Raw genomic sequence first — 14,597 nt, 5'->3', positions numbered from 1 at the left:
CTAGCATTTGTGCCCAATCCTTCTACGTCTTCATCCAGTTTAATCCCTTCTCATCGCTTGAATCATCCCAATTTGCAGGTATACACACGGCGACTCAAGAGGGAAGTGCCTCCTCCAGCTTCTACTACCGTGCCTCTAGTTCCCTCGTCGAATGATCTTATTTCTCATGATTTTGATCTTCCAATAGCTGCTCTAAAAGGTAATCGCACTTGTACGCAACATCCAATCTCTAATTTTGTTTGTTATGATTTCTTGTCACGCTCTTATTACTGTTTTGTTAGTACTCTGTCTTCTGTTGCTCTTCCAAGATCTATTTCTGAAGCCTTATCCCATTCTAGGTGGAGGACAACATTGGTTGAAGAGATGCGTGCACTACAGGATAATAATACTTGGGATTTGGTACCTCTTCCTCCTAATAAGTTTGTGGTTGGTTGTTGCTGGTTGCGCGATGTGAAAGTCAATCCAGAGGGTTCTGAGGCTCTTTTGAAGGCCCGCCTTGTTGCTAAGGGGTATACGCAGGTGCATGGTTTGGATTATTCAGACACATTCTCCCTGGTTGCTAAACTTGCCTTAGTATGTTTGTTCATTTCATTTGCCACCACTTGTCATTGGCCTTTACATCAGTTAGATGTGAAGAATGCTTTCGTACATGGTGATCTTCATGTCCGCTTTGGAAGTCATTGTATGGATTAAAACAATCTCCGAGAGCATGGTTTGGCCGTTTTAGTGTTGTAGTACTTGTGTTTGGCCTTCATTGATGTGTAGTAGATCACTTTGTATTTTATCATCATACCCCATCGGGCAGTATTTTGCTTATTGTATATGTAGATGACGTTGTGACACTGGTGATGATGATCATGGCATATAGGACCTAAAGGTTTTTCTACAGAGTAAGTTTTAGACTAAAGACTTGGGACCATTGAAGTACTTCTTGGTTGTAGAAGTGTCGAGATCTCGTGTAGGAACTCTCTTGTCATAGAGGAAGTATATTCTTGATCTTTTAGATGAGACGGGCTGTTGAGATCCAAACCTGTTGATACACCCATGGATCCTAATAGTAAGTTAATTCCAAATATGGGTGATTTGTTGCCTAACCCAGGTTGAACTGGAGACTTGTTGGAAAATTAAATTATTTCACAGTCACTCAACCAGATTTATCACTCGCAACAAGTGTTGTGAGTTAGTTTCTCGATTCCCCAAGAATAAGTCACTGGGATGTAGTAATTCGCATTTTGAGATATCTTAAAGGTGCACCAAGGAGAGGTCTCTTATATCAAGATTAGAGTCACACTCATATTTAGGGATATACAGATGTAGATGTAGATTGGGCCGGATCACCTTCCGATCGAAGATCGACAACTGGGTATTGTATCTTTGTTGGTGGTAATTTGTCTTGGAAAAGTAAGAAACAAATTGTGGTTGTCAGGTCGAGTGCTGAGCCAAAGTATAGGGCTATGGTGCACACTACATGTGAACTTGTTTGGCTGAAGAACATGTTGGAAGAACTAGGTTTTCCACATTCTTAGCCTATGGAGTTGATGTGTGATAATCGAGCGGCTATTCATATTGCTTCCAACCCTGTCTTCCATGAGCAGACAAAGCACATTTAAGTTGATTGTCACTTTATTTGAGAGAAACTTGTACAAAAGCTCATTACAACCGCTCATGTGAAGTCTGAGTTTCAGCTTGCTGATTTGTTCACTAAAGCCTTGGGAGGTGCTCGTGTGAAATTCATTTGTAACAAGTGTGCTTTAGTAAGGGTATTATAGTCATTCCAATTGTACTTACATATATTATAAATAGAGGGAGAGATCAATCATTGAGTTTAGGTCTTCCATTTTACTCACAAAGTGCTCCAACTGTTCTGTATTTGGTCATGGCTTTAAGCAATTCACCACCAAAAAGAAATGGCTAGAAAGAACAACAAATGAAGCACTGATTGAAAAAAGGACTATAGATTGATTAAGCTGAAGCTGTTCCACCCCAACCTGTAGTGTCTACTGGAAAAGCTGATGAGCCCAACTAGAAAAAAAAAAGAGACTTCTATTCAAGATGCTCTAACTTCAAGGGAGCCATTTCAGCAGGTGAGCTCTTTTGCCATCCTTACAGACACCCCTCAGATCCTTAGTCCTTCAGAAAACAAAGAACACATCCCATCAAGCCCTAATATCACAAATGGGAAAGTCGCATCTCCCATAAATGGTGACAAGTCATCATGAAAAGGAAAACTCATTGTAGACTCCCCCTGCAGTGAGGCAGATATCAGTGAGAGAAGTTGCAACCAGCAAGAAAAGAAGGCTTTGGCTATCTCTGAAAAGGATGCCCATCTGTCAAGCATGAAAAAACCAAGAAAAAGGGGCAGACCCCCTAAAAGCATGCTACGCCTGGGGAACACTTGGAGACCTAACACAGATGATTTATCCTATAAGAAGCTGGAATATAAGGGGCCTTAATGACCTCTTAAAACAGAAGCAGGTTAGTAGACTTAATGAAGTTAATAAAAATGTTTGGGCTGTTTGAAACCAAAATAAAATTTGACTGCTTTGCTAAAGTCACAAATGCCATTCAGAAAAGCTGGATTTACTTGCGCAATTACATTAGAGACAACCTAACTGCTAGAGTCTGGGTAGGCTTTAATCCCGGCATCTTCAGTTTAACAGAAGTGATAAGAAATACACAATGCATCTCCATCCTAGTGCACTTGGAAGGTAATGCCTGTTGGTTCTCTTTCATCCGTGCTCCTAAGAACACCCAGGAAAGGGAGAAGGCTTGGAAGGATTGAACTAACCTCGCAGAAAGCGTCAAGAGCACTCCTTGGTTTGCTCTGGGTGACTTTAATATAGTTAAAGGGTGTTTAGAGAGCAGTAATCCCCTATTGGACAACACAATGAATGGGGTTTGAGACTTTAGGGATTTCTTTCATACCACAGAGCTTGAAGATATTCCCTCTTTTGGCCCACTGATCATTTGGCTTAACAAGAGAGCAGATGGCTTCATTGCTAGTAAACTTGATAGAGTTTTATCTCATTCAGAGTTCTCCCTTTCCTTCTTAAGGTTGATTGCTGAATTCCAACCTCTAGGACTGACAGACTATTCCCTGCCATTCTTAAAATTGGAACAGTTGTTAAGGACTTTATTCCAACCTCATTCAAATCACTGAACTGCTGGGTTCAGCATGAGGATATCTTCAGAGTAGTTGCTGATTCGTGGAAAGTTATTGCAACTACTCCTGTGTTGCTCAAACAAAACTCAGGAAATTCCACCAACAGAAAAACTTGAATGAGAATATCTCTATTTCCAGATATGCATTATCCAAAGCAGAACTTGAATTGTTATCTCTAAACTCTTGACACTGCAAATGTAAATTTAAGGACAGAGAATTTATTATTACTGCTGATAACCGAAGAGGAATTGCTGAAACAAAAATCTAGGTGAGGTGATTACAGCTTGGGGACCAGAACAATAGGTTCTTTTAATGGTAGTCAAGGACAGAAACTAGCTCCCTAATCAGCTCGGTTGGCCTGCAACTAGGTACATTTACTGAAATATCAAAGGAACTTTTGTCATTGTATGAAAGCTCCTTGGTCAAAGAATGAAAATATAAAACCCTGCAATCCAGCTTTTCTAAATTGGCTGCTTAACTTTTCTTGCAAAGATGAGGATGACAAATCTATGCTTGCGAAAAAGGTGGGGGAAGAGGAAATCATAGCAGCAATGCTCTCCTTTTCAGATGACAAAGCCCCTGACTCTGATGGATACAAAATGCAAAAATTTTCAAATCCTTTTGGCATGACTAAAATCATTGTCATAATGGGGTGACACTGCTGTTATTGAACTCTTCTGGCACCTTTTCTCCTCAAAAGCTTTCCTACCGGTCATTTGGATACACACCTACAAATACAAAGGAACCAGCATTTGGGCTGCCACAATTTCAGTGGAGAGGTCATGGAATTGGAAAAGAGAATCCTAAAGGCGAGACCATTAGCCTATCCAGCATTAAACACACCATTTGAAAAGGAGAATCTGCTTATGTCTTCTTTCAGAGCTGGCACTCACTTACCCAAGGTAAATGACATGACTAATGAAGGCAGATGGATGTGGCTGTGAAGGCTCAAAGGCAATGCCCAGCACATGAAAGAAAACCTAAAAAATTGAGCCTGGCATAACAAAAGAAGACTCAGCCCACTGGTTCCTCACCTCCTCAGGATCCTACTCCCCTGAAACAGCGTGGAACACAATTGGAAAACAAAGCCCTCCTGCCCCTTGGGCTAGTATCATCTGGTTCAAGCATCATATACCCAAGCAATCTTTTATTGCTTGGTTTGCCATCATGGACAAACTAATACACTCAAAAAGTTAGTTTTATGGGGGGAAAGCCACAAATATCACCTGTAAGCTCTATGGGTCAAGGCCTGAAACTTGCAAGCACCCCTTCTTCAGTTGCCCTGCTACCAAGAAAATTTTTATTAATGTCACTGATGGTTTGATGTCTTCAAGTACGAACACTGAATTGGAAGACATCATTAGCTGGCTTTCCACACTGGGATGGTCCCTGGGATGAAACCTGCAAATTAGCATGGACTTCAACAATCTATCATACTTGGAAAGCAAGAAATAAACTGTTTAATGAAGGGACTGCATTGAGTATAGAATCTGCCAAACCAAAAGCTATCTTGGATGTGGGATCTAATTTTTTTGGTCTTTGGAGATTTAATTTTCTGTAATTTTCTAAAGTTGAAAACAGCTTGTTTTGTACATTATCCCATTGGCTTATTACTAAGATGTTTACCTTGTGCCAAAAAAACAATGATAAGAATAACAAAATATATTATTGTCATTGTCATTGTCATTGTTCTTGTTCTTGTTCTTGTTATTTTATTATTATTACTACTTCTGAAAGGTAACAAGCAAACCCAAACAAAAAATATAATTTATTATAATAATAATAATTAAAATATTTATTTCATTTTAAAAAATGTAAAAAAATATTTGATTCAAAAAGTGCAATAATCTTCAGCTAAAATAAGGTTGAATTAAAGCCATATAATTGAAAGATTGAAAAATTAAATAATTATACATATGGTAGCGTTTGAGAGCATGGATTTTAGGCCTTGGATTTGAATTAGTGTGGATTTGGAAAAAACTTCATGGTTTCACACAACATTTTTTCCAAATCCACACAAATCCAAAATGGATGCTCAAAATCCATGCTCCCAAACACAAGTTAAGGGAATTTTTGAAAAATAGCTTATTTTTCATTCCATTATAGTCACCATTGAAAATAACGAATGTTGGATATGACTTAAAACTGTGATTCTATGAATAAGTGTTTCCTTCAAAATAAAAATTGTGATCTTGTTTGGAGGGAGAATAAGATATCTCCCAAAGAAAATTTGGCACAAACTAGAAAGAGGAACTAAAACAACAAAAAGAGAGACATCACACTAGTTTCCCTAAAAATATTTTTGTTAAAATAAGAGTTTTCTTAGGGACAACTTACATTTTCACTCTAAGATTTTAGGATTATTATTAGTTTCATTATCATTCTTATTAAAGTACTTCTTCATCAATAAATCATTTTTCACCAAGAATGTGGAAAACTCAGTTCCTTCAACATGTTCTTCAACCAAATAAGTTCACATGCATTGTGAGTCATGGCCTTATATTTTGACATAGCACTTGACTTGGTCAACATAGTTTGTTTCTTACTTTCTTGAGAAAACAAATGACTACCAACATAGATACAATACTTGGTTATGGATCCTTTTTCGAAAGATAATCCAATCCAATCTTCATCTGTATATCCCTGGATATAAGTGTGACCTTGATCTTGATGTAAGAGACTTCTCCTATGGAAGCACCTTTGAGATATCTCAAGATGCAAATTACTAGATCTCGGTGATTTGTTCTTGGAGAAGAAGGAAAAAGTCTCAGAACACTCCTTGCGAAAGATATATTCGATCGAGTAACTATAAGATAATTCTACTTCTCAACAATTCTTCGTTACCATCCTAGGTTGGGCAACAATGACCTATATATAGTAGACATTTACTATTAGGATCCATGGGTTTGGATCCAAACAACCTAATTTTCTCCAAAAAATCAAGGACATACTTTCTCAGTGACAAAATAGCTCTTGTACGTTATTTGGATACTCCTATACCGAAGAAGTACTTCAATGGTCCCAAATCTTTGGTTTGAAACTTAGTCTATAAAAAATGTTTTAGGCTCAAATACCTTGATTATCATCACCAATAATCACAAGATGTGCACTTGGGTATATTCCTTCGCAACAAGACGTGCCTTAAAACAAGCCATAGAATGATCAGGGTTGAATTTTGTGATATATATAATATATCTAGTTACTTACTAGGAGGAAAAGATACTAGTTCCCAAGTATCATTTCTTGTAATCATTTATCCTTTCAACCATTGCATTCCTAGAGTGGGCAAAGGGTTCTGATACAAATTTAGGAATATCAACAGATGATTGAATAGTAGCAAAACAATAATAGGAGGGTATATAGAAGTTGTAGTAGACAAAGTTGGAGATGAGATGCCGTGCACATGTACGTTTACCTTTTTAGACAATAATGGGAGGCCTAACATTGTAGAAAATGGGATTATTAGACAAGGAAACCAAAGGCGTAGCAGTAGAAGCTAGAAGGGACTGTCTTCCCTTAGGCCGCTATCACGAGTACACTTACAAATTAGGATGATTGAGGCAACTAGGACCCTAACTACATGGAGATAGAGGTGGATGAATGGAGATATAATAAACTAGAATTTGGAAGATTAGGTAGAGGAAGAGACTCATTTAGGTTAGAAGGACATAGAGACTGCGAATACTATGGTGTAGACTCAAATAAGGTAACATTGGTAGTGATGAAAAAGCAATGGAGAGTAGATATCCCTTTTGTGCACATGATTAGCCTTAAAGGCACATTTTTATAGCACGAGGATCCAACATATCACTTTAGGACAAAGGATGGCATTTGTCTTGAATAGAGAAGAGAACGGAGTGAGGAATTTTTCCACCAAGAACAGAGGATTGCATTATGTTGATAAGATAGTGTGCGGTGAGCACTGAGCAGCATAACTCCAAAACACGTCAAGAACATGCATTTGATAAAGTAATGTATAAGTGACTTCAAGAATACGAATTTTCCTCTTTGCAACCCCTTTTTTTTATTGAGTGTGGGCATAGGATGACTAATGAGATTAAGTCATTTAAGTAGTGAATTGGGTACTGAAGTACTCTGTAGCATTAGCACTTTGAAATATTTGAATAGGCAAACTAGATTGAGTCTTTAGTTTAGAACAAAAGGCACAAGAGGTATAAAATAACTCAAAATGGTATTTTCTAAATAGAGCCAAGTCATCGTTGAATAGTCATTAAAAAAAATTGCAGAGTACCGGAAACCCAACTTTTCTGTTTATTGACTCAAGAAGCAAATGGAGCATGATGATGCTTTCCCAACTAACAAGAATCACACTTATACTAGAAACAGTAATTCAAAGCAGGAACTAGTTGTTTTAACTTTTCCAATAAAGGATGACCCAAGTGATAGTGAAACTAGTTGACTCGAGAAGCAATGGAGCACGATGATGCTTTCCCAATTGACAAGACACACTCAAGACTAGACACAATGACTCAAAGTAGGGACTAGTTGTTTTAACTTTTCCAATGAAGGATGACCGAAGCGATAGTGGATTTAGCGTAAGCAATAGAAGGAGATAGCGGCTCAAAATGGTAAAGTCCACTTCATGTCCAATTGTTTGATCTTGCTAACTAACATAAGATTGAAAGGGGAATCTTGGATTCATTTTGGAAAAATCCATTGCTTGGGAGCGACTCTTTATGGTCTAAGCCAAATAGAATTATTTCTTTCCCTGTGGATAATGGGAGTGGCTTTCTAGTCTCTTGGAATTGCCATTTCAGGAGACCTCTGAATGATAGGTAGATGGTGGAGTTGTCTTCCTTGTTGTTTGTATTGAACAATTGCAAATTATCCTTGGGAAGGGATGTTCGTTCTTGGTGCTAGATCATTCGGGGGGGGGGGGGGGTGTTTTATTGTAAATCTTTCTTTGAGTTTTTGACTTATTCAAATTATCCATTTCTTTTTTATTCATATATTTGGAAGGTTAATGTTCCTCCAAAAATTAAAGCGTTTACTTGGTTGGTTGTGTTTAACAAAATTAATGCCAATAACTTGCTGCAGATTAGGAGACCTTTGAAGGCTGTCTCTCCAGATGCTTGCTTGCTCTATTTTAGGAATTCTGAAATAACCTCTCACCTCTTTTTGCATTGTGATTTTGTTTGAAGGATTGAGAATAAATTGTTCGGTCTTCTGGAAGAGAGTTGAGTATGCCCCTATTCAGTGGAAGACTTGTTAATCACTTCTTTTGTGGGGACGGAAGAAGGAAGGATAGGGCTGCTCTATTGAAGTGTAGCAAGTTTACAGTATTATGGGGTCTTTGGTTGGAACGTAATGCGCGGATTTTTCTGGGAAGAAGTTGAACTTGTACTTGGTGTGGGAAAATATTTAGTTCTTGACTTCTTTATGGTGTATCGGCTCTGGATTTTTCAGAGAAGCTAGCTTTTAGGATTTAAATAGGGATTGGAAGAATTGGTTGGATTGGTTTTTGTTTCTTGATGTTTTAGTTTTTTCTGGTTCCAGATTTTTTTGAGAGATGCCTTTCCTCCCCTATGTAAATTCTCTTCTTATTAATGAATTTCTTTTGCTATTAAAAAAAAAAACACATAAGATTGAAGGAAAATATGAAACCAAAGGAAATGGAACAGAGGAAGTGAGATTTACTGTCCCTATTCCCTTAACAGCAGTAATGGACCCATTAACAATGATAACATGAGGTAAGTTCTCAAAATACTAGAGAATAGAGAAAAAATTGGGTACCTGTTATATTATTTAGTGGCAGTTGAATCTATAACCCAAGGACTAGGGCAAGAAATGCTGGATGATAGGCAAGCTATAGGGTTACCTGTTTAAGCAAAAGATACAATGGGAAAGGAAGCTTGTTGGATTCTTGATACTGTTGGAATTCGAAATACTCCTCTGACGTAGATACAGTATACTGCCCCACTTAGGCCCGAACATGTGGAAGCTGCATTGGCTATGCAAATTGGTTTACTGTGGAGATCCTAGCATTTTTCAATAGTATGACTTCCTCATCCCCAATGAGTGCATTTGCAAGGAGGGCTTTTCTACGTCGTTCCATCTCTTTCACCATGATGACTTGAAGCACCTTGAGAACTTCTATGGTTGCTTGGTTGAAAACCAAAAATCACCTCATGTAACAGAAACGTCCTCTTAGAGCCAGGGATTGAAACACTAGATGCAAGGGCTGGAGAATGTGTGCCGAAGGAAGCAAATGTGAGAATAAACATTGGCAAAGGATTGTAACTCTGCACTACCAAGAATCTAGGGTTGGACTACCTCAAACTTAGGTTTTAAACCTGCTAAAACCCAAAGAACTATCATCTGCTCCCTCTGCATTTACATCTCATGAATGCCAGTGGTTATGGGTTGCACAATGTTAAGTTTCTCATGGATACACTTCATCTTTGCAAAGTACCCTGTGACACTTGTCTCCCTGTTGTAATTGAAAGTACTCTAATGGTATATCGTGCGTATGTGTAATGTTATTGGAATATAGGAGCTTGACATAATCCCAAATCTCCTTGCATACATCCAGTTGCATGTTTATTTGTGCAATTTGGGGTTCCATCAAGTTCCACAAGAGGGAGACAATCAATGCATCTTCTTGAATTTGCTTCTTTCCTTTTATCATCATAGGCCTGAATTGGAGCAAGTGTTCGGATTTACCTAAGGTTGTCAAATAGACCTTAATAGCCGTAGATCCCTGAACATAATTCTTTCCATCCAACTTCTTGGATGCTACACGTGGCAGTGATGAAGGGAACATACTTTAGGGATTCATGGCCTTGATCCTAACACTCACAAACTAGACCAACCAAAAACCAGGTGAACAATAAAAACAACTAGAACAACCACAAACAAGGTGAACCTCTGAAACAACCATGAATGAGTCACCAACAAACTGACATAACACTACCACAGCCCCAAAAATCCAACTGACGAACACTGCCACTACCCCAAGAGACTCACTGATTACCTTAATAGTACCAAACAACAAGTAACCACAATAGTGAATGATTGAAAAAATTTGAATCTTTGGACAACATACATGACCAACAGCTTGATATTATGGTATATGGAAGGATTTTAAGTTATTCTATAGGAAATTGCAGCAAAAGCAGGCTGGAAAGAAGTCTCACATGTCGGCCATGGGGTTAGAAATGCCGGCAGTTGGCTGGTGTGCAGGGACATGTGGTAACTCCTCTGGCAATGATATTTCACAGACCTAGAAATCAGAGCATTTTGTGACTATATATCTAGTTGGTTTTGTGAAATGGAAGGGTTCTTGAGATTTTGAAAAGGGCAGCAACGTCCAAGAAATTTTCGGTGACTGCTGTGTTTGCTGACAACCCTTGGTCTTGTTTCAAAGCTTTAGAGGTGTGGTTGATCCTCCTACAATTGCAGATTTGCATAGGATGATCAAGTTTATAGTTTGGTTTGGAGGTAGGATTTAGATTGGATCTTGCTCTAGTACCATATGTTGAAATATTGGGTAAAATGAGACACCTGATCACAATGATAGGTCTCTTCTTCTATTTATAATGTATGACAAGTACATGCCAATGACCATTATACCCTTACTAAGTTACACTAACATAACTCTAGCACATGCTAATAATGTTGAATGACTAAAATAACCATTAACACAAAATTTAGTAATTGTATCTCAACAATGATTTCCTCCCTTGATTCTATTCCTAATTTAATTCCCATCGTATGAACTAAACAGGGGGTTATGCTTTGTTCACTTGTCAAGTTTTTCTCATCTGATTGGTGTTGTCCGTCTCTGTCCTTTTTCTTGATTAGAAATTTTCAAGATAGTACATGAACATAAACCTGATCCTTAACTTCTAATATTAGTTTTCATATTATTTACTTTTGGGCAAAAGACATTGACTTCCTCTAAGGTTTGACAAAAAGATCATGACCTCCTCTGAGTTTTCGAAAATTCCAACGACCTCCCATGAGGTTTCAAGAATTCCAGGGACCTCCCTTGAAGTCTGTCAAAAAGATACAAACTTTTCTTTATATTTTGTAAAAAGACAAATTTTTTAAAGGGATGTCTGTCTTTTTACCAAACCTTAGGGGACATTTGTGACAATTTTGGAATCTCAAGGGAGGTCTGTGGTATTTTTGAAACCTCGGGGGAGGTTGTTGTCTTTTTGCCAAACCTCAGAAGTGGTGAGCGTCTTTTGCCCTTAACTTTATAATGTTTTTGACAATTTGCAATCAAATTGCATGTATGCGGACTAGACTGCAATAACTTGATCCTAAAGCATGGCCTAGAGGCATCACAACAGTGGCAGACCTGGAAATTTGTAAGGGCAAAATATATCCAGGGCATTTGGTCCATTATAAAAAAATGGGATTCAGTATTTTAGTGAAATCAATTTTTGAAAAAATTATCATGAACTGTTGTAATTTAAATATTAAATCCAATCCCTCTTCTCCCACGGCCTTTTTGGCCTTCGCGGTATTTTGTGTTGCCAGTGGTGTTGGGGTTTGGGAGGTGCCAAACCTACAAGGGCCCCGTGTCCGCCAGTGGTTGACTACCCTGAACATGCTGAGCCAACAGATATGATGTTTGCATTCAAATCAAACTTGCTGCAAATCAACCCAACAGAGGCACCGATTGTGTGAAAAATTATCCACAACTCCAAAAAGATAAAACAAATACTTCCATTGCAAAACATAAGTTGTCAATACTTCCAAAAATTAAAATTCAATACCTCCAAATCCAAGGAAAAAAATAAAAAATAAAAATCAGTTTTCCAAGTCCCACGATTAGTAATGATTCATACAAGATAAGGACTTTCAAAGCATTTCCAACCCAAACTAATTCAGAGATCTTGTACTCAAGCCCCCAAAAAATACAATAATCAATTTGAAAGCACTGAAAACAATTCTTGTATGATTCATCATACTCCAATGTTCGAGTATGGATATTCAATCTTGACATATGTAATTAAATACGGGTGCGTGCAACCTTAACAGTAACTAAACAGTATCCAAGTGGTTTGAGCATGCAGTTGAAACAAGGTTTCATGATACGTGAAGTATACTTCGAAATCTGGTACATAACGCTTACAATAAGTATTAGTCTAGACATGAGATGCTTCAAACAAGAAAATTCTTTAGACCACATATCCTCGAATCACATTGGTTCTCAAAAATCTCATTAAACAAAATTTCACACAAAAAACCATATATAAGGTCACCAGTATTATGCTATGGTGACAATTTTACCCCTATGATAACGGTTATATACCAATATACCATACGGCCCATCCCACATCAGTTGTGGAGTCGATGACTCCAAGGGCCCTTGTTTTTATTTTTTATTTTTTTTGGGTAAAGTGAGTGATCTATTACTAGTACACCATAAGCTTGAGCTTTAAGCTGAAGCATTGGCCATGCTGGGGCAAGGAGCATGAACTAAAGTAGTTTTCATAGCCATCTTTATCTTCCCAATTTCCTAGTGGCTCTAATGCACATGGACGTGCATCTAATGTTGCAAAGCCTTGTGTTCATCCACCTGTGCCTTCTTTTTTGCAGGAATAGTTCCAAATACTAGAGGTCGAGTTCTCAGTGATTTGTTAGGTGATCTTACACTAGTAGAGAAGGGTTTATATGTATCTGGGTGGCTGAAAAGAGGACCAACTGGGATCATTGCCACTAACCTCTATTGTGCTGAAGAAACTGTAAGTCATTGTGTATCTTTCATGGTTTCATGGTTGGATCATCACTATCAGTTTTAGGATTTGCATCTTTGAGTTTTTTTTTTTTTTTTTTTTCAAATTCAATTCAAATATTAGGTCTGCATGTTGTGAGCACCTGCTCTATTATTTGGGTGGATGACAGGGCAGGTTGCAAGCATAATGGAAGACATCAAACGAGGAGTATTAGCATCCTCAACGAGCTTGCCAAAACCCGGGAGGGAGGGACTTATCCAGTTACTAGATAGTAGGAACATCAGAGTTGTACCATTCAGTGCCTGGGAAAAGATTGATGCTGAAGAGAAGAGGATTGGGAGTTTGAGAAAGAAGCCTAGAGAAAAATTGGCATGCTGGGAGGAGCTACAGAAAGTTGCCATGAACTGAGTCAAGTTATTTCGTTAAAGGGTTATATTTTCTATTCTAAATTATTGATTTTGTTAACTTTTTTTTTTTTTTTGGTTTTGATAATTTCCCTTTATACCACTCTTTGTGATGCCCCCCTTTTTTTGTGTAGCCATGCAGCTAAAAAAGAGGCAGATTTATTTTGGATTTAAAAAAAGAAAAGATTACTCGTCAACCTTAAGGTACCTGAAAACTACATTCCCCTACCCGATTGAGAATGTATTTAATCCTTGTATTATGCATAATGAGAATAAAATACAATGATTAACCCACGCGGCATTTGTTTTGCAGCCATTTATTTTGAATGGAAGACTTCCTTGATCTGTGAATTTTATATCACATGTCAATGGCACTTGCCCTCACCAAAGTGGTTGGGGGGGGGGGGGGGTGGGGGGTGGTGTAAATGTCACTTTGATATCTTAGACACACGCTGCATTGCATAATTTTCATGACACTAATCTTCAATTAGAAAGCTTGAATTTTCAGCCATAGATTTGAATTTATATGAATTTAGTTAAAGCATTGTCTAAAATTATGTGAAGTTTAATTTTATTTCGTTTGATTGTATTCTGTGTCAAAATATGGTTAAACTTGTAAAAAATGGCAAAAACTTTTATTGAGATTCTAACTTTGATTGATGAAGCCCTACTTGTGCTTGAATTGGGTTTGCGTTGGTATGACATTGTTAAATTTTGATCCAACTGCCGAGATCTTTTTCAGCTCTTCCAATTGTCTAACTAGACAAAAATGCCTTCCAAAACAGGCGTCCAAGTCTAGGCACTATTCTTTCGTTCAGACCAAATTACCATTTGGTCTCAAAAGCACGATTGCTTTTATTTATTTGTTTATTGGGTTAGAGGCCTTTTCCTTTTTTGTTTTTCTGAAAGAGAAATTTTGCCATTACAAAATAAAATTTCGGTGCATTTAATAGTCGGTCACCATGGGATGTGATGAAATTGTTGCATTTTGATTTCTTTAAGAATACAAAATAAAATTATAGTACATTTAATAAGTTGGTCGCGGTAGGAAAGTCAAGTAACTATAATTAATATTTTATCAATGTCCATGAAATAGAAATTGGTGTTCAGTTTTATTTTATTTTATTTTATTTTTCTTATCCTCTTTTTTTTTTTACTTTGTTTTGTTTTGTTTTTTGGTTTTTTGTTTTTGTCTCTATTGCATTTTAATGTAAAATGTCTCTTGAGATTTAGCAAATAGGCGTGGACCTCTAATAAAATTTTTAAAAAATATCACATGCCTCGAGTAGGTTTTCGTGGCACTGCCTCCTTGAATTTAAT

At 37.5% G+C, this 14,597-nt stretch overlaps 1 protein-coding gene across 13 annotated transcripts in view; it reads left to right on the top strand.

The window, feature by feature from the left end:
• LOC131158363 (NADPH:adrenodoxin oxidoreductase, mitochondrial) overlaps positions 1–13,661 on the top strand; it is a 37,963-nt gene extending 24,302 nt beyond the window's left edge. For 5 of the 13 annotated variants that reach the window (XM_058113181.1, XM_058113182.1, XM_058113187.1 and 2 more), the window contains 2 exons: positions 12,737–12,882; positions 13,048–13,571. In XM_058113181.1, coding sequence (XP_057969164.1) covers positions 12,737–12,882; positions 13,048–13,281 — 380 coding nt within the window. In that variant the 3' untranslated portion in view covers positions 13,282–13,571. The other 8 variants (XR_009137467.1, XR_009137465.1, XM_058113184.1 and 5 more) reach the window with 6 other exon arrangements.
• Positions 13,662–14,597: the final 936 nt, after the last annotated feature.

Source organism: Malania oleifera, chromosome 6, assembly GCF_029873635.1.
Source record: "Malania oleifera isolate guangnan ecotype guangnan chromosome 6, ASM2987363v1, whole genome shotgun sequence".
Taxonomy (NCBI): Eukaryota; Viridiplantae; Streptophyta; class Magnoliopsida; order Santalales; family Ximeniaceae; genus Malania; species Malania oleifera.
Note: the sequence above shows the minus strand (reverse complement) of the source record. Positions and strands in the feature narration are given on the sequence as shown.